Source organism: Herpailurus yagouaroundi, unplaced genomic scaffold (genome assembly GCF_014898765.1).
Source record: "Herpailurus yagouaroundi ecotype Mexico unplaced genomic scaffold, PumYag 28, whole genome shotgun sequence".
NCBI lineage: Eukaryota > Metazoa > Chordata > Mammalia > Carnivora > Felidae > Herpailurus > Herpailurus yagouaroundi.
In genome coordinates, this window is record NW_024412376.1 from 10,773,661 (window position 1) to 10,794,339 (window position 20,679).

General features: G+C 46.2%; 1 protein-coding gene across 1 annotated transcript in view; it reads left to right on the top strand.

Moving 5' to 3' along the window:
- Positions 1 to 20,679, top strand: part of EPHX2 (epoxide hydrolase 2) — a 79,307-nt gene that overhangs the window by 24,845 nt on the left and 33,783 nt on the right. Inside the window, exons 5-11 of the mRNA XM_040463744.1 lie at positions 633 to 755; positions 3,811 to 3,885; positions 8,410 to 8,505; positions 9,049 to 9,127; positions 11,752 to 11,786; positions 18,036 to 18,062; positions 20,481 to 20,566. Of these exons, the coding sequence (XP_040319678.1) occupies positions 633 to 755; positions 3,811 to 3,885; positions 8,410 to 8,505; positions 9,049 to 9,127; positions 11,752 to 11,786; positions 18,036 to 18,062; positions 20,481 to 20,566 (521 nt within the window). The remainder of the gene's footprint in view (positions 1 to 632; positions 756 to 3,810; positions 3,886 to 8,409; positions 8,506 to 9,048; positions 9,128 to 11,751; positions 11,787 to 18,035; positions 18,063 to 20,480; positions 20,567 to 20,679) is intronic.

The window sequence follows — 20,679 nt, forward strand, 5'->3', positions numbered from 1 at the left end:
CCTTCTGTGGCTTGATAATTTGTTTTAGTATCTGCCCTTATTACAGTTCTTTTCTATACTTTTTTTGTCTGTTCATCTGTTCATACATGTTGATTTCCTAGATTAATTTATTTTGATGTCACCCTGATAAGTTTATATCCTTTCTTAATTTTCTTACAGTTTCAGAATTCAGGCTGAAACCCATAAGTGCACATGGGAATAAGTGTATCTATCTGTATGTTTATGCGTATGCTCATGTAATTAAATGTTTTTAACTTTTTTTAAAAAATGTTTTTCTGTTTTTGAGATAGAGTGCAAGCGGTAGAGGGGCAGAGAGAGAGGAAGCTTCAGAGTCCGAAGCAGGCTCCCGGCTCTGAGCTATTAGCACAGAGCCCGATGCGGGGCTCAAACTCATGGACTGGGAGATCATGACCTGAGCCGAAGTCTGACACTTAACGGACTGAGCCACCCAGGCACCCCTAAATATTTTTAACTTTAAGAGTAAATAATTATATGGAGAAAAAGTAATTCTTCATCTTGTCATAAAATAACCAGTGTTTGCATTTTAATGTGTTTCTTTCCGGTGTTGTCCCTCACGCGTGAGTTTTGCTTTGGCCGGTGGTAATTCTAGTATCTGTGCTATTTGGATATAGGTTGTATTCTTGGATGACATCGGGGCTAATCTGAAGCCAGCTCGTGACTTGGGGATGGTCACCATTCTCGTCCGTGACACAGACACAGCCCTGAGGGAACTGGAGAAAGTAACTGGGGTGCAGGTAACTTTACGGTTGCGCCAGGTTGGGTTTTGGCCAGTCACCGGTGCTTAGGTGTGCAAGAAACAGCAAGGGAGGGGAGAACCGGTTCTGGGAGTTCTTGAACCTCCTGGGTGGGAGGCCAGTACCTATTGTGCAATCAGCATGATGTCCTTGAAGAGCTTTGTATTTCTTTCTCTGCAGTCATGAACAGAGAAACTGCTCTGAGCACGAGAATCCATACTAGTCAGAGTCAGAAGAACCAAGACCCAAGACAAGATTGAGGCTTTCAAACCCACCAGCCTTGACTTTTTAGAGTAAATATTGAGAATTTAGCTGCCAGGCCTGACCCCATGGGAGTGCGGGGCACAGTCCTCACCTGGTCTGCCTGATCATACTGCTGGCACTCAGGCAGAGCGGTTTAGTTAACCATCCCTCACAGAGGAGGATGGGCTGCCCTTAATGATGTCCGTGGTGGCCTAGGGGTTAGCCTTCTGTGCCAGAGCTGAGGAACCTTTTGTTGTTAGAGAAGTCTACCTGAGATGGCTGAGCCCGCTGAGCCCAGGCGGAACAGCTAATACAAGCCTTTTGCAGGAATGCATTGCTTTGCTTGTGTCAGCATAATGCAAGAGGAGGGAGGGACATACGCCTGGCTAAGCCAGCTGGACGTCACAGCCATCCCAACCATCTTCTCAAAGGGAACTGCGTTCGTTTCCCGAGGTGCCATAAAGTACACAGACTGGGTGGCCAAGGCAGTCTGGCTAGGAGGCCAGACGTCCAAGATTAAGGTGTTGGTGGGACGGTTTCTTCTGAGGCCTCTCTCCTTGGCTTGTAGATGGATGGCCACATTCTCTCTGTCTTCACATGGTCTTGCCCTGTGTGTGTGTCCAAATGTCCTCCTCTTACAAGGGCACCAGCCAGATTATAGTTTAACTCTAGTAGGCTCACTCCAATGACCTCGTTTAACGTAAGTGACCTCTTTAAAGACCTTATCTCCAAACACAGTCCCATTCTGAGGCTCTGGGGATTAAGATGTCAACAGATGAATTTGGAGGGGACACACATTTAGCCCCCATGACAGGGACAATTGATTTGTCATCTTTAACAAATAAATACAAAATGTGTATCTAATGACTTCACAACCTCAAAGCGTTTTGCCCAGACTTGATTTATCCTTTCACAAGCCTGGAGGTCTTGTGCAGCAGAGAAGAAAACGTGGAATCCCAGCAGCCACCTGCTTGCCCCACTTACTAGTATCCCCTGGTCATATATGAGCCACAGATACCTGTCCTGTAAAATCAGAAAAGTAAACCGTGCCTCACCTGTCTCCTTCCCCAGAGTATGGGCAAGATAAAAGGAAAAATGAAATGAAAATGAAAATTACACCTTTTTAAGTGGAGGAGACTTACCCCTTATCTCTCAGGAGGGCTATGGGACTCAGATCTGAACAGGCTTTGTAAATTGTATAAACGGCGGGAGAACTATAAGAACAGGAAACCCCCACCCCCTCAGCCCTGGAAGCAGTGGGACATCTGCTAGGGTGTGACCTAGGAAGCCAGGGATACCTTAGAAGAAGGGTCCCAAGGCACACTGGCCTATGGTCAGGGTCTTGGCTTCCTCAGGCCCGACAAGGCTCATTGTCATCAGAGGCCACCAAGCTGCCCATCCCTCCTGCCACACCCTGAATCCCCTCCAGATGCCACAGAGGTTGGGGGCTTGCCTTCTGTTTCCCACCCTCGGAGGATGCCCAGACAGACTCTTCCATGTTTAAAAGGGAGGTAGATTTCATAGTTTACTTCCTGCGCTTTAGAGGTCAGAGAACTGGATAGCTGATGGGAGCCACTTCTTCCTCAGTTACAGCTTGGGACTAAAGATGAGAGATGTAGCAGTAGAAGTCACTAATATGTCACTTGTCATGAATAAATTCACTTAGGTGTGCTCAGCATCCTGTCCTTTATCATTTGTCTCAAGATACCTGACACAAATGAGTCAAAGGAGCCCCTTATGCACCCTTTGTTCAGGAATTTTCTTCTTTACCCAGATGTCATACAAAGATGGGTTATCTGACCTCCTGGGACTCCAGAGGACAGACCTGGGGACTGCAGGCTGAACTCTACCCCCTTCCACCTCAAATTCATTCATGTGAAAGCCCCAGGACCTCAGAAGTGACTATATTTGGAGATAGGGCTTTTAAAACGGTGATTAAGGTAAAATGAGGTCATTGGGGTAGGCCTTAAACCAGTATGACTGTGTCCTTATGAGAAGAGGCAGTTAGGACACACACACACACAGAGGGAAGACCATGTGAGGACCCAGGGGGAAGGCGGCCTTCTCAAGCCAAAGAGGGAGGCCTCAGGAAGAACCAACCCAGCTTCCAGAACAGAGAGACATAACTGTCTGTTGTTTCTGTCACCTTGTCTGTGGCACATTGTTATGGCAGCTCGAGCAGATGAATACAGAGGCCGAGAGAGTTTGATTTTGGCCATCTTGAGAGAGAATCCCTTCAGCAGAGCCATCCAGTGATGGGACGGTGAACTTTGCATTCCTAATGCTGTCCAAGAGGTGCCTGGGTGACCACTTGAGGAACTGCCACAGAGAAGAATTCTATTAATTGAAGTACAAAATCTCAGTGTTTTAGAGCGGTTGGTTTTTGTTGTTTTTTTTCCTTATGTGAAGTTCAGTTGGTGGCAGCCAGGGGCTTTGCTTCATGCAGCCATTCAAAGACCCGGGTTGACGGAGGACCCACCGTCTTCCACCTGTGGTTTCCCAGGTCATACCAGGCTCTCAGCTGGGAGAGGCAAGGTAGAGAATTTAGAGAATCGAGGGGGATTTTAATGGGTCAGGCTGACAGGCCATAGCCTTCTGTCAGAGGACTCAGTCATGGGCTACTCTGACCTGAGAGAGAGGGGAGAAGAGAAATGTAGCTATGTGCCTGCAGGAGAGGGACATGGGCTGGGAAATCCCCGGAGGACTCAGGAGGCCACGGCACAGGCCAGCACTCTGGAGTTCCGGAAGCTCTCTCAGAACTTCTCACAGAAGGAGGCTGCCGCCTCTCTTACTGTACCTCTTTTCCATCCAGCTTCTCCAAGTTGCCACCGCTCTGCCAATCGCGTGCAATCCGAGGGACGTGAGCCATGGCTATGTGCCAATAAAGGTATGTGAGTGCTCTCTCCTAGGCCACCGCGCCCTCCCTAAATAGGTCACCTACACGGACCTGCAGAGACATTTGTTAAATACTGAGGGTAGCCGAACATCCGCTGCTTGTAGGGAAATAGTACTTCCCACGAGCATCAGTCCACAGAAGTCAGAAGGCACCATGCCTTAGGATATGCAAAGCAGTGTGACAGATGTAGTCAGACTCCTTTGGAACAACAGGTTATATGGGGCCCTGAGTGGCCTGGAGGTGCTAAAGGGCATGTGTGTCTGGCCTGTGTTCTGGGGAGAACTTGTTTCTATTCCAACACATATTCATCACCCACTGCCTTGGTGTCGGCAAGGGCCAGGTATGAGAACAAGACAGACTCGTTCTCAAGGAACCCAGACTGAGGACAAAGGACAGAAGTGGTCATTAAAACATCTGGTGGTCAGGGCTATGGCAAAGCCAAGGCCATGTGCAGAGGGGCCTCGACTCCTGAGCCAGCCAGGATACAGAGCAGGGTGTTAGAATGTCCTAACCCCATTCAGTGGATTCACTTTTGGATCTCTCTTAATTTGTCATTGGTCCCATTTAAATGAAAAGGGACCCAAAGCTGCAGGTCAGCTTGTATGCTAAACAAGATGGGACAGTTGCTTTGGAGACAGGCAGAACCAGTTTGAATCCTGGCATGGGCACCAAGTTTGCAAGTTTAGGTACATTTCTTTTTTTTCTTTTTTTAATAATTCTTTTTAAGTTTATTTATTTATTTTGAGAGAGAGAGAGAGTACAAGCTGGGGAGGGGCAGAGAGAGAGAGAGAGAGAGAGAGAGAGAGAGAGAGAGAATCCCAAGCAGGCTCTGCAGAATCAGCACAGAGCCTGACATGGGGCTCAAACTCACAAAACCGCGAGATCATGACCTGAGCCTAAATCAAGAGTCAGACGCTTAGCTGACTGAGTCACCTAGGTGCCCCCAGGTACATTTCTTTATCACTCTGAATCCCAGTGTATGCAGCTTTATAATGAGGTGATACTAATACCTGCCTTCAGCATTCTTGTGTGGATTACAGTTGACCCTTGAACAACATGGGTTTGAATAGCATGGGTCCACTCATATGAGGATTTTGTAAGAACAGTGCTCTAGATGCATTTTCTCTCCCTTATGGTTTTCTCAGATACGTTTTCTTTCCTCTAGCTCACCTTATTGTAAGATTCCAGCATATGAGACGTAGAACACAAAATACGTGTTAATCAACTATTATCAGTAAGGCTTCCTGTCAACAGCAAGCTAGTAATAGTTCAGTTTGGGGGAGTCAAAAGTTACATGCAGATGTTCAACTCCGGGTGGGGGTTGGTACCCCTTGTCCCCACCTTGCTCAAGGGTCAACGGTAATTAAAATACCGCATGCAGACCGCGGGGCGTAGTACCCCCTGCTGCCCTGGAGGACAGCCCCTCCAATATTTACTGGGTATTTGTTATTTGCCAGGCACGGAGAGAAATACCAAGATGAACGGAGGGTCTTCTGTGACCTCAGGGATCTTCCAGTCTACTGAGATAAACATTCACAGGTCCTTGTATAATAGTGGTGCCTGGAGCGCTTGGGATGGGCCCTGTGAGGGCAGAGGCTGCCTCGGTGAATTCTTAGCAGCCGTGGTGAGGTAGGCACGGAAAGATAAATGGAAGCCGGATAGAAAGAAAGGGCTGGAGCTATTGGTCAGCGTCAGCGCCGCCCCTCCTGTAACCTTGGGGGCTCCTGAAGGGGTGAACGTTTCATGAGGTCCCCTCACACCTCGTCTCCGGTATTGAGGAACTAGGGACTCTTTCCCTGGGGCTTGGGGTCTGGGCTGTATCCTTGTGGCTTCAACGCCAAGGACAGGATTGTTCTTCTCTGAGGCTTGAAGGTCCAGTCCCTTTCGATACATTTCTCATTTGACCTTGAAGGAGTGTGATCAGAGCTGCTTTATCACCCCCTCTGTCTTCGCTCCAAATTAAAGGCCTGGGGCGGCCACTTCTGGGGCAGAGCTATTCCTTGTATCTTCCCTGAATGCTGGTGCAGTCCAACCTGGGTTCGATCTTTCTCATTTTCTGGCTTTCTGGTAATTTTATTAACATATCACATAAAGGATGGGAAAGTACGTGCGTTTGCTGGGCTACTCAGTCAAATACGAAGCAGCGAGAGGGGGCCTTTGAGTTAGGCTTCACTTACAACAGAGGCAGATTAAGATCATTTTAGGGGCACCTGGGTGGCTCAGTCGGTTAAGCGGCCGACTTCAGCTCAGGTCATGATCTCGCGGTCTGTGAGTTCAAGCCCCGCGTTGGGCTCTGTGCTGACAGCTCAGAGCCTGGAGCCTGTTTCAGATTCTGTGTCTCCCTCTCTCTCTGACCCTCCCCCATTCATGCTCTGTCTCTCTCTGTCTCAAAAATAAATAAATGTTTAAAAAAAATCATTTTACTGAGGAAATAAGTCAGAGAAAGATACCCCATGTTTTCACTCATATGTGGATCTTGAGAAACTTAACAGAAGACCATGGAGGGAGGGGAAGGGAGGAAAAATAAAGGGAGGAAAAATAAAATATAAATAATATAAAAAAAAAGATCATTTCACTGGACATCAGTACTAGAACATTTTTCAATATAAGGAGTATAGAATTTCAAGTTAAATCCTTCCCTTTGCCAAGTACCAACCGGAACACTATGGAACATATTCTGATAAGACTAGACCATGAAGGAGTATGTGAAATGCCAGCCAAATGCTTTCTCGAGCAAAATAACTCCTTGGGAATCATGAGTGAAACTTCCGGTTTCGAACACGGAGTTTGGAGTAATCGGAGATGCAGCTAAATAGAATTGCTCCAAGTGAATTTCTAGATGCAAAGCTTATTTTTCTCATTTCTTTCCATTAGAAAGTTGGAGACACATACTTTGGGGGAAAATAGAGCACTTTGACTCCATATTGCTTTAGTTCGTGTGCTTAGACCACACGATAATGATTGAAGTAGGTTCAGTAGGTTCAAGGTTTCAGTGGCCCAACACCAAGTTTGTTTTCTTGCTTGCAGAGCAGTCCAGTGTGGGGTAGGAGTGGGTGTTCTCCATGCAGTTGCTCAAGCAGCCAGGCTTCTTCTTTCTGCTGGCTCTCACTTTCTTGAGGCCCTAACTATCCAGGAGCAGATAGGAAAAGGAGGAGGACCAAGTGTGGGAGGGTTATACGGACCCAGGATGTAGCACATACTTCTCCGACTCATATACCTTTGGCCAGAACTCGGCCACATGGCCACATCCATTGCGAGGAAGTGGGGGAGGTCTGGAAGATGCTGTCAGGTGCCAGGGAGAAGAGAACACAGATACAGAGCTCTAGCAGCCTCTGACACACAGAGCCCAGAAAGGACAAGAAGTTAGCAAAGCTTGAAAAAGACTTTACATCCAAGAGATAAATAATTTTTAGAGGCATCTAGGTGGCTCTGTTAGCTAAATGCCCAACTCTTTTTTTTTTTTTTTAACACTTTTTCATTTTTGAGAGAGAGAGAGAGGGACAGAGCATGAGCAGGGGAGGGGCAGAGAGCTGGAGACACTGCATCCGAAGCAGGCTCCAGGTTCTGAGCTATCAGCACAAAACCAGACACAGGACATGAACCCACGGACCGTGAGGTTATGACCTAAGCCAAAGTTGGACGCTTAACCAACTGAGACACCCAGGTGCCCCAAATGCCCAACTCTTGGTTTGGGCTCAGGTCATGATCTCATGGTTTATGGGTTCAAGCCCTGTGTCAGGCTCTGCAGTGACAGCACGAGCCTGCTTGGGATTCTCTATCTCCTTCTCTCTTCCCCTCCCTGCAAAATGAATAAATAAAAAAAAAAAAAAAGATAAACAATTTTTAACAAATCAATCCTGGTATTCTGTATGTTAACATGAATATTACACTGTGCACAAAATCAGCCCAGTTTAAAATACCCAAGACCTGTCAAACAGTACCAGAAACTCTGACGGTATGAGGGCCTTTCAGGGAGGAAGGCCGAGTTGTTTTGTTCTTCTTTCCAACATTATAACCTTCTTTTCAGGTCCTATGTGCCTAGGAAAGCTGCCTGTTTTTTTTTTTTTTAAACTAAAGGGCTTGGCCTTTTTTTTTTTTTTTTAATTTTTTTTTTCAACGTTTTTATTTATTTTTGGGACAGAGAGAGACAGAGCATGAACGGGGGAGGGGCAGAGAGAGAGGGAGACACAGAATCGGAAACAGGCTCCAGGCTCCGAGCCATCAGCCCAGAGCCCGACGCGGGGCTCGAACTCACGGACCATGAGATCGTGACCTGGCTGAAGTCGGACGCTCAACCGACTGCGCCACCCAGGCGCCCCAGCTGCCTGTTTTTAATGCACTTTGGCCAGTTGTCTTCTTGAACATCTTCTAGCACTGGGGTCTTAAGCTGAGCAAACTGGGCCATGTGAGGTCTGGCAATACACTGAGATGGCCTGGGGCAGCCTGCAGAAGGCGTACCTGGTTCTGCCCAGCCTGGTGCTGTGGTCACTACCCGCTCACCTCTCTTTTCTACAGCCTGGGGTGTGTATGCATTTTGTGGAGCTGGGCTCCGGTCCTGCCGTGTGCCTGTGCCATGGATTTCCTGAGAGCTGGTTCTCTTGGAGGTACCAGGTAAAGGAAACTGGGGGAAGGTACGCCCCAGCCAGGGGGAGGGGAAAGGAGGGGAAAGTCTAGGTGGTATGGCCTAGAGTAGAATGCCCTTAAGAAGCTGAAAACTTAACAGTGGAGCATCGTCTTGAACGTGTGACCATGTGATACCTCAGAAGTGTTGGGGCCAGAGTCAGGGCCAGACCTCAGAGCTATGCTAGCCCCATATGCCACTTTTGCAGATTACAAAAAGGCAGATTCTTCCAGACACTTTATGCCACCTGCTGGGAAGCCTTTGTAATGAATATAGAAATCTGCAAGATCTGTGCTATGCTAAGAAAAATGCTTAGATGTAGCATTAGATGCAGTATACGAGCCCTACCACTGTGCATGGCCGCCCTATCCAGGTGGGCTTGTTCCAGCCTCATGGTGGTGATTCCAGATAGTGCCACATGGCGCTTTGAGTTGAACCATTTACAAGAACGGGGATAGAAGGAAGAAAGAAGGAGTGTCGGCAAAAGACTGATGAGGCCGCACTTGAGTGTACCTGAACTGTTTGTTTTCTAGATCCCTGCTCTGGCTCAGGCGGGTTTCCGGGTGCTAGCTCTGGATATGAAAGGCTATGGAGAGTCGTCTGCTCCTCCTGGTAGGTTAGCTGTCTCACAGCTGTCCTGTGTTGGTTACGCCTTCTGCCTGAGCTCTCCAACTGCACTGACTTTCCCTGGGCCCACGTTGGAGCAAGCAGCCCTTCAAGGGGGTCTGACTTTGCCCTTCCTCTCTCCTTCAGTGATCTGTGTCTGTGCACTTTGGGCTCAGATATCCCTGCTCTGCATTACCTGAAAGAACACAAGAAACCCAATGGCCTATGCCCTGAGGAAGTCTCCCACTGGTCTGGGAGGATATAGGGCATAGGATGTACCATCCAGCTATAGAACTTTTTCCATCTTGCAGAACTCTGTACTCCTTAAGCACTAATTCCCCATTCCCCTTTCCCTAGCCCCTGGCAACTACCTTTCTCTCTATCTATGAATTTGACTACTCCAGTCATCTCTTAAGTGGATCATACAATATTTATCCTTTTGTGACTGGCTGATATCACTTAGCATGATGTCTTCAAGATTCATCTACATTGTGGCATATATCACAATTTCCTTCCTTTTGGAGGCTGAATAATACTTCATTGTAACTATAGATCACATTCTGTTTATCCATCTATTCATCAGTGGCCATTTGTGTTGCCTCCACCTTCTGGCTAATGTAGAATAATGCTGCTACAAATATGGGTATGCAAGTATCTGCTTGAGTTCCTCCTTTCAGTTTTTTGGGGTGTATACCCAGAAGTGGAACTGCTGGATCATACAGTAATTGGTAGGCCAGATTCTTAACCCAGGGTCTCTGGATCCCAGATGGAGCCTATCTAAGGATGGGCATCAGGGGCCTATGAACCCGAGTCTATGTGTGGATTTATGAACACTTGCCTGGGGTGAGGGAGTCTACTGCTTTATCAGTTTCAGAGGGGTTCTCAGCCCCAAACTGTTAAGCTCCCCAGGTGGGGACAGGAACGTGTTACAGCCAGGCCTGCGGCAGAATCCCTGTCCCTCCTGGTGCCAGCCGTGCTGTTAGCCATGGCAGCTCAGTGAACCAAACAAGCTGCTCACCACCCCTTCCCTGAACTGCCTCCCCCATGTTCACATCAAGCCTATTGTGTCGAGTTTGAATCTAGCTGACATGAACTGGCCCTCAGGTGACCACCAGTCGAGTGCCTCCATGATTGTTCCCTAATTGTCATGGTATCGACTCACTGCCTCTTGAGTGGTGCAGAGGCACTTTTGACAAAAAGAAAGCTTCTAGTCCAAACACCCAGGAAAGACATTTAAGGGTTCCCCCCTCACCAATTTAATTATTAAGATATTTATTTTTATTCATCTCTATTATGATCTTCCCTGAATCCCCTAGGCGTAACTTAGTAATTAATTTATCATTCAGGCTAGAACACTATTAAAAGAAACACAAACTGAACTGTTCTGGATGAATTGGGACTTATACATACCCTAATTATAACTTTTTTAAAGAAAATAATAATTTACACGTTAACCGTTGCTAAAGATTATACACAACGTGAATTCTAAAGCCAAGCATGATGATCTGGAATGCATACAAATACATTGCAGATCATTTGTATGTAAACTTCATATCATTTGGCAATAGATTTTAAATAGCACATTATTTTCCTTTAAAACCGTGACTCCGTTATCCTGCTATTTTCTCTCTTCCCTTGTTGCTGGTGAAAAGTCCCATGCCATTCTGATCTGTGAGGCTTTCTATGTGACCGTTTTCTTTTTCCTCACCCTTGATACCTTTAGGATCTTTTTATTTATCTTGCTGTGTTCTAAAATTTCATGATGTTATATACCATGATCTGGGTCTCTTTTCATCCACTTTTCTGGGTACATATATCTTTTAGTTCTTGGAAGGTTTCTTGAATTATTTATTCAATAGTTTTTTTCTTCTGTTTTCTCTTCTTTCTTTCTTTTTCTTTTTTGCTTTCTGGAATTGCTATTATTATTAAAATGCTCGTACTACCCAAAGTGATCTATAGATTCAGTGGAATCCTTATTTAAAATTCCAATGGCATTTTTTACAGAAATAGAAAAAACAATTCTACAATTCATATGATCCACCAAAAAAACCCTGATAGTCAAATCAGTCTTTAGAAAGAACGAAGCTGAAGGACTCATACTTCCTGGTTTCGAAATATATTACAGAGCTACAGTAATCAAAACAAGGTGGTATTGGTATAAAGATGGACATATGGCCTATGGAACTGAGTAGAGAGCCTGGAAATAAATCCATGCATGAACTGTCAGCTGATCTTTGACTAGGGTGACTAGAACATACCCTAGGGGAGAGGGCAGTCTCTTCAACCAGTGATGCTGGGAAAATTGTATATCTACATGCAAGAGAATGAAACTGGACCCTTACCTTACACCATACACAAAAATCAACTCAAAATGGATTAAAGACCTAAATGTAAGACCCGAAACTAAAACTCTTAGAGGAAAGCATAAATGAAAAGCTTTGTGCCATTGACCTTGACAGTGATTTCATGGACGTGACCCCAAAAGCACAGGAAACAAAACCAAAAATAAACAAGTAGACTACAGCAATCTAAAGATTTAATAAGGTATATATTTTTTTGGCAAAGGGGCCCTCTTAGTTTGTTGGTAATTTTCAAGTATGTTAATTAATTGTCTTTATTTTTAATGGCAGAAATAGAAGAATATTCCTTGGAAGTGTTATGCAAGGTAAGGAAGATCTTTGGGTAACATTTGTAACATCTTTTCTGTCCTGGTGTTTTCACTGATACCAGATAGAAGTATGGGTATTCATTAAACCCTAGGAAAGCGTTTTACAGCATTTGGGTATACAATCTTACTGACAGTTAAGATGGTATTTCAAAATGATAGCCGACATTTACTGTATATCTTCCAACATTTGGTGGAAGAAGAAACTGAGTCACCAGGAGGTGAAGTAATTGCCTGAGGTCAACAGCTAGTAGAGCCAGGTCTGACCTCTGCCACAGCTCCCATGGCCTTCCTCGTAGCCGCTCCCCAACTCATCTTGCCATCCTGAGGATTTTATTTTTTATTTTTTATTTTTTTTTATTTAAAAGAAAATGTTTTTTAATGTTTATTTGTGAGAGAGAGAGACAGAGCACCAGTGGGGGAGGGACAGAGAAAGACACACACACAGAATCCCAAGCAGGCTCCAGGCTCTGAGCTGTCAGCACAGAGCCCGACGTTGGGCTGAAACTCACGAACTGCGAGATCATGACCTAAGCCGAAGTGGGATGCTTAACCGACTGAGCCACCCAGGCACCCTCCATCCTGAAGATTTTAAAAATAATTTTGGTAAAGATGTTGTTGGCCAGACCTAGGGAGTTAGCGTGTGGATTGGTGACTGTAATGGCGCTCCTATTCTAGGTGAAGTGTAAGCACCATCAGGGAGGGGACCCTCATTTCAGGGCTTGCAAGAGGAAGCCAAGGCTGAGGTGAGGAGACTGTGCCCCAAGCCCTCCATCAGCCCAAGGCGGGGAGCCTTAGCTGGGGGAGCCAAGGGGAAGAAATAGCCTCTTGGTTGGCCGGAAAGCTGGCGATGCCGCTGATGATGCTAAAATTACAAGAAGGCTCCATCTAGGAGTCCTAGCTCTGTTTGGATCTCCTCCCAGCCAGGCCCACACATAGGCTTTGGTGCCTTAGAAGAGGAGCATTGATAAAACCTTACTTTCCAGTTGGGGTTGTCCTTCCTTCCTCAGTTTCTGAGTCTTTACCTCTTTCACTCTGCCACTTCTGATCTTGCTCATATCTCCCCCGAAATCCTGCCAAGATCTCCCCAGCGACCCTGTGGGGAGGGGGTGGGTTCTCCCCATCCCCCTGATGTCCCCTAACTGGACCCCTACTTCTTTGTGTCAAAATTGGTTCTTAAGACAGATACATCGGGTTGTTTGACATAATTGCCTTCCAGAAGAAGGCAATTCTTTTACTAAAACAAACCAGATAAAATGTGAGGCTCCTGTCCTCCAACTCCACCCTTTAAAAGTCATTCGTATGTCCACTACTAGGTATTCACACAAAAGAATTTAAAAAAATATGTCCACCAAAAACCTGGACGTGAATGTTCACAGCAGCATTATTCACAAAAGCCAAAAAGTGGAAACGACCCCAATGTTCAATAACTGATGAATGGATAAAAAATATGTGACATATCCATACAATGGAATAGTATTCAGCCATAAACAGGCATGAGATCATGATGCATGCTTCAACATGAATGACCCTTAAAAACATTATGCTAAGATAAGCCAGTCACAAATGGCCACGTATTGTATAATTCCATTTGGGAGAAATTTCCAGAAGAGGTCAGAAATGAAATTAATGGTTGCCAAGGGCTAGAGGAAATGGAGAACTGTTTATGGGTACAAGGTTTCTTTTTGGCATGATGAAATGTTCTGTAACTAGATAGCAGTGGTGATCTCACAACTCTGTAACTACACTAAACTCCGTTGAATTGTTTATTTTAAACAGGTGAATTTTATGGTATATGAGTCATAGTTCAATAAAGCTGTCATTTGAAAAATTATCAGCACAATATTTATAATGTAAATTTTTTTTTAAAACCCTCTATGTAATCTTTTTAAAAAAATTATCTGCATAAACTTTAAATATAAGAAACTGAATAAAGAGCCATATACTGCTTATCTTCAAGTGCCCACAAAAATCCTTCTCTCAACTACACCCCCCCCAAATATATTGAAAACTTTTTTTTTCCTTAATCACAAATCCTTAAAATTTTTTTTTTCAACGTTTATTTATTTTTGGGATAGAGAGAGACAGAGCATGAACGGGCGAGGGGCAGAGAGAGAGGGAGACACAGCATCGGAAACAGGCTCCAGGCTCTGAGCCATCAGCCCAGAGCCCGACGCGGGGCTCGAACTCACGGACCGCGAGATCATGACCTGGCTGAAGTCGGACGTTTAACCGACTGCGCCACCCAGGTGCCCCACAAATCCTTAAATGTATGTGCCAGTTCATCATACAACTGCTATTTGTTTTAGAATAAGTATCTTTAGGGGGCGCCTGAGTGGCTCAGTCTGTTAAGTGTCCGACTTCGGCTCCAGGTCATGATCTCATGGTTCATGGGTTTGAGCCCTGCATCAGACTCTGTGCAGACAGCTCAGAGCCTGGAGACTGCTCAGGTTCTGTGTCTCCCTCTCTCTCTACCCTACCCCTCTCCTTCCCTCCCCCCTTCCTTCCTTCCCTCCCTCCCTGTCTCTCTCTCTCAAAAAATAAATAAACATTAAAAATTTTTTTTTCGAATAAGTACCTTTAGGGAACCATGAACGTATTCTCTGTGTGTCTGTAGTCTTAGGATTCCAAATTAGGGGTGTTGGAATGCAACATAGCAATAACATTGAGAGGCTTATCCACACCCAGTTGCCCCTTTCATTGTGTTTGACCTTGAGTAAGTCATTTAACCTTTCCAGGTCATGCTATCAAGTATAAGATGCAGTCAGAGGGATGTACTTCATGTTCTCAAGACCCCTCCTGATCTGAGTGTGATTCTTAGTTTTGTGGTGTTAAAATAGCAAAAATTCAACCAAGTAAATTATAAAGATCTATTTGGTTTTATGAATCGATTCATAAATCAGACAGCATTCCATCTAGCAAGTAGAGGGGAACTCACTCCAAAGGGCTACAGAAAAGATTGTTAAAGGTAGAGAGGGAGTGGAAAGAAGGAAATTATTAGCAGAGAATCCATTGTTTTAGGCAAGGTGGCCCTTCTAAGGGGAATGGAAAGGGTACTGACCAGGAAATTCCCATGTTGATTGGTTATAGGTTACATTTAGGGGTGCCTGGGCGGCTTAGTCTGTTAAGCACCGACTTCGGCTCAGGTCATGATCTTGTGGTCCCTCGGTTTGAGCCCCGTGTGGGGCTCTGTGCTGACGGCTCGGAACCTGGAGCCTGCCCTGGATTCTGTGTCTCCCTCTCTCTCTGGTTCTTCACCACTCACATGCTCTCTCTGTCTCTCAAAAATACACATTAAAAAAAATTTTTTTAAAAAGGTTACATTTATAGGAGGTTGAAACTGCAGTCAGACTGTGTATTGAGTGTTGGTTTTCTGACTTGGGGCCTTTACCTAAGTGATCCCATTTTAGGTCTGATTTTCTTTTTAAGAGTAGGATGTGGAAATAACACTGAACTAATCTTCAGTCTCTCTGTGGTTAATTGCAAAGTAAGAAGAAGCTCTCTGGTGTCTCTTATAAGAACACTGATCCTATCTGATCAGGACCCTACCCTTGTGACCTCACTGAACCTTAATTACTTCTGTAAAGACACTATCTTCAAATATAATCACATTGGGGATTAGGGCTTTAACATGTGAATTTTGAGGGACACAAACATTCAGTCCATAATGAAACTTTCTGACAACATAGTATGGTGCCTTCCAATAATCGTTCCCCTGTCTTTGGGGGGAAAGGTGAAAATAAAAACCATTAAACTAATGACCTGATTATATCAGTACTGATTATCTACGTTAAAAGAAAACAACAACAAATTGTGCACATTTTAACCAATGGAACCTGTCATCTGCACTTGCTTTCCGTGTTCTTCAGGGGAGCAGGGAGGGGTTTGCCCTCTGTTCCCTACCTAGTGAGGTTGTCACTGTGACCCCGGGATTTCTGGGCAGGCTTGGGAGCTGGGGTAGCAAAAGGAGCCAGAAAACCTTTAACATTCTTTCTCTTTGAAGAATGTTACTGTCACTGGCTGTAGGCAGAACTCTGTGTGTGTCCCCCAACCCCGCCAAAAAGGATGTTCCCATTTGGTGGATGTCCCCATCGGAACTGAGGCCACAGTGGAGAATAACTGAACACTTTTTAATGCTCTTAGGGCTCTGTGGGAAGCCCTTTGTCTTCTATCATGCTATCCTTCTATCCTGAAGTTTCCATCTCCTTGCTTAGTGTAGAAGAATAAAAGATAGGCCTTGCCCAGAGAAGGAAAAAAAGCTCGCCTTTCATTTTGGAAGCACCTAAAACAGGAGGCGAGGGAAATACAATCACATTTATTTTCTAAGTCTTCAAACTTTTATGGTGCAAATCTCCGCAGCCTCCAGTGAGGGCAGTGATCTAGGGAATCAAAAACAAATTAGGGACTTCTCGATTGGTAGGGGAGAGGAATCAAGGGACTGGAAAATATTTAAAATAATGCTGTTGGTCCACAGGGCAAACCAGGATAGCTTTGAAGGCTTTGATGTTGAATTTTTTTTTATGTTTATTTACTTAGAGAGAGAGAGAGTGGAAGCACAAGCGGGAGAGGGAAAGAGAGAGAGAGAAGGAGGGAGGGAGAGAATTGCAAGCAGGCTCTGTGCTGTCATAGCAGAGCCTGACACAGGGCTTAAACCCATGGCCTGTGAGATCAGGATCTGAGCTAAAATCAAGAGTCAGACACTTAACTGACTGAGCCACCCAGGCGCCCCTTGATGTTAAATTTTTGAAATCAGATAGACTTGGAATCAGTCCCAGTTCTGCCTGACTAGCCGTGTTGGCCTTGGCTGCATTTGACCATTTGGCCGCTGTGAGCCTCAGCTACCTCATCTGTAGAGTGGACATACAGATGCGTGAGGGGAAAGGACGTGAATTGAGTGGCCAAGCTAGGGCTCCAGAGATAGAGCTCCATAGACTCTTTAATTATAGCAAGCAGAGCACAGGCTCAGGTAAATAGGGGGTAGCGTTGACAAGTTAGATGGGACCATATAGGAGGAGTGAGGTGGGGAAGCCGGAAGGTGGTGTGGCTTTCTGCAGGGGCTGAATGGCACGTCAGGTCTCTTGATTCATTCTGTCTACACCTCTGCTCTGTCCTACCCTCCCTCCATCCCCAGCAGGATTCCCCTGCTTGCTCATTTTGTACCTGGCCCAATATGGCATCCCCAAATCCTGATTCTGGATGACCCTCATCTCCAGCACCTCCACACATCTTAGACCCCTTTTCCAGACCCCGAGCTTGCTGGCGGCTGTGGCCAGGAGCCCCCATGTGTGCTGCGGGACAAGGGGCAGGAGCTCACTGGCCTGGGGCAAGGCAAGCAGCCAGCCCTCCGCACAGCAGTTTTCTTCCCCTTTCTTTCTCCCGGGAAGAAGGCATGATTTCTGTCTTACGATGGATGTTGCCCAGTTAGGGATGTGTACCAACATACCCTGAATAATTCACTGTGCTCATCTGAGGTCAGCCTGGTTACTGAGAGGATGCTGGAAGGGGAAGGGAGATAACTCACAAGCGAGGGAAATGACTGAACGTTGTATTCGTGTGCTCAGGTTGCCATAACCAAGTACCACAGACTGGGAGGCTTAAACAACAGAAATTTGTTCTCTCGCCATTCTGGAGGCTGGAGCCCATCCAGCTCGAGATCAAGGTGGCGGCAGGGTTTCATCTGAACCTTGTTGGTGGCCGTTTCTCCCTGTGTCTTCACTTGGGCTTTCCTCTGTGCGTGTCTGTGTCGAGACCTTTTGTTCTTTTTTTTTTTTTTTAATTTTTAAAAATGTTTTTATTTATTTTTGAGACAGAGAGAGACGAGCATGAATGAGGGAGGGTCAGAGAGAGAGACACAGAATCTGAAGCAGGCTCCAGGCTCTGATCTGTCAGCACAGAGCCCAACGCGGGGCTCGAACTCGCAGACTGTGAGATCATGACCTGAGCTGAAGCCAGACAATTAACCGACTGAGCCACTCAGGCGCCCCAAGACCTTTTGCTCTTATAAAGACACTGGCCAACTTGGATCATGGCTTACTCTGATGACCTCATTTTAACTTATCTCTTTAATGCCCCTGTCTCCAAATACAGTCACATTCCAAGGTCCTGGGGTAGAGGTGATGTTAGGGCTTCAACATGTGAATTTGGGGAAGACACAATATAGCCCATAAAAAGGCAGATACAGTAATTCTAATATTGAAGCAGCTGAGGTGGGTGTATACCATTTCTGATTTTTTGTCTTTTCTTTCTTAGGAGATGGTAACCTTCCTGGATAAGTTGGTAAGTCATTATTTTAAACTGATCTCTGGAGAATTCTGTTTATGTGGGCAATTAAAGATGTACCTTTGTTTTGTTTGTGTTTTGAGAGAGAGAGAGTGAGGAAGGGGCAGAGGGAAAGTGGGGAGGCAGAGAGAGAGAGAGAGAGAGAGAGAGAGAGAGAGATTCTCAAGTAGGCTCTACACCCAGCACAGAGCCTGACGCGGGGCTTGATCCCACAACGGTGAGATCATTACCTGAACCGAAATCGAGAGTCAGACGTTGAACCAACTGAGCCACCCGGGCGCCCCAAAGACGGAACTGTCAAAGGTGTCAGCTGTTAGAACCCTCAAGGAGAGTGGCAAGGGCAGGAATGACACTTTGGGGACAGTGGGAGGCAGGGTAGGTGCTCAGGAGGAAGTATAGACACAGAGATGGCATTGTGGAGAACAGTGTAGAGCCAAGCTTGTTTTGGTTTTTTTGTTTCATGAAAAGCATTTTCCAGGATACTTCTTTTGGCCTTGAGCCAGGGTCAAGAGCTTTGTGTCAAGAAGTTTGGGAAATATCCTACAGGCTGATATTTCACAACTTTTAAAACCGTATATCTATCCCTTTGGAAAGACCTGAAGTCAAATTCCTTCATTTAACATCATGTGGAATGTCAAACACAAAGCAGATCAATGGTGGTGATCTGAGACTATGCTTCTGCTTTTTACTTGTGTAAGTTTGAGATCGCAGTTAGGTAGTACGCTTTCCCTGTCCTCAATTAGGTCACAGTGGCAGGATGAGGACAGTGGGACCTAGACTGAGGCGGAGAAGGGCTCAGCCAGGACAGTGACCGTGGAGGGGTAGCGAAGAGAGAACCCCAAAACGGCACATTTAGTGCCTGTTTGTTGGATATGAGAGTCAGGAGGAGAATTCAAGATGACCCAGGGGTTCCAGTTGGGCAGCAAGGCATGGTGCCAGCCACTGTAGGAAACGAGGCAAAGGTGTCACTGTCCTCGCCCTCTGTAGATTCTCGGTCCCGCAGAATCAGCTTTGGACCTTTTGAGAATGAGGGGGAGGGACATCTAAGAGGACATGGCCCGGTGTGGCCACCCCAGTTCCAACTCCAGAAGATTTCCATCCGGCTGAGAAAGTCTCCTACTCTGATTGTTGGAAGAGAGCCCCGGTGGCCGTCGGCTGCTGGGCTGGGTGTCCCTCCCCAGCCCAGGCATTACTGGGACACGCAGGAAGGAAGCTGGGCCCATTGTTGGTGAGGAGGTCACCCGCCACCTGGAGGTGGAAGCTGAAGCCATTAGAGTAGTAGATGGGTTCCCAAGGACAGGCCTGAGAGCTGAGCCATGAAGTAACTCCTGTGAGACAGGAAGAGGAGGGGGTAGACTCAATGAGTGAGAAAAGAACCTGGAAAGCATAGAGTCACAGAGGCCCAGGGAAGAACATTTTAAAGGAAATGTCTGATGCTGCAGAACAGTCAGAAGAGTGAGAGCTGAGAGGGCAAAAAACTCTCAGTGATTAATAGCCTTTAAGAGGGAAGTTTCAGTGGACTCAGGGGTAGCAGGGAAGAAGCCAAGTTGTGGGGCCTTAGGAAGGTCGCCAGGCAGGTGACTGGCGTGGATCACTGGGAAGTTGGACACAAGACAAAAGTGTGGCAAGGGAGCTGAGGCAGGGAGCTGCTTTTCAAGATGAAGGGCCCTCATGTGGCTGACTGGGGCCAGCAGGGCTGGGTGGAGGGGTGAGCCTGATTTTAAGTTGGGGAAGCTTGGGTCTGAGTTACCATCCATGTGGCCTTGGGCAAGTGGCCTAACAACTGCGAGCCTGTCTTCCTATTTGTATTCGAAGGTTATTGGGAGAATTCCAGACAATGGGTGCACATGCTACACACAGCGCCTGTCTTAGAAGGTCCTCAATAAAAGGGAGCTGTTGTCATCCATTGTTAGCAGCAGCAGAAGAAAGGAAGACGCAGGTAGAGAGAGAGGGATTAAAGATGTCTCTGACGTTTTAGTGGTTGGTTAAGGGAGGGAAGATCCCAAAAGAATGGGGAGAGAATCACAGTCACTCAGTGAAAAGTGAACACGGAACACAGGGAGGTAAGTCATACTAACTTGAAGACAAAAAGTAGAGAAAGAGGTGAAACACACTTTGATTTGAGGGAAGGTAGAGAGGGAGAGGATTTGTGGCCAGTGGCCTTAGTGTTCTAAGAAAATGTAGGAGACCAGTCATCTGCAGAGGCTCTGTGGGGCTGGTGTGTGGGAAGGGAGGCCTGAAGAGGGTGGACGTTGGGGGAGCTACTGCGTGGTCAGTGGAGGACAGGTCCTAGAAAGTGAAGGAAAGGATCGCCAGACGAGGGTTTGGGCCTCCAGGGAGCACAAGGCATTGGGCTCTCAGCATCCCATCCCAGAAACCTGCCCACATTCAGCTCATGTCTTTATCCTTCACTAGGGGATCACTCAAGCAGTGTTCATTGGCCACGACTGGGGAGGCATGCTGGTGTGGAACATGGCTCTCTTCTACCCGGAGAGAGTGAGGTAATTAGGCCGCAGAATTTGGCCCAGAGTTTGGACTTGAATTCCTGTTAGAATCCTTCCTCAGGTCTTGAACTGCAGTCAACTTTTTTTTTTTTTTTTTTTTAATTTTTTTT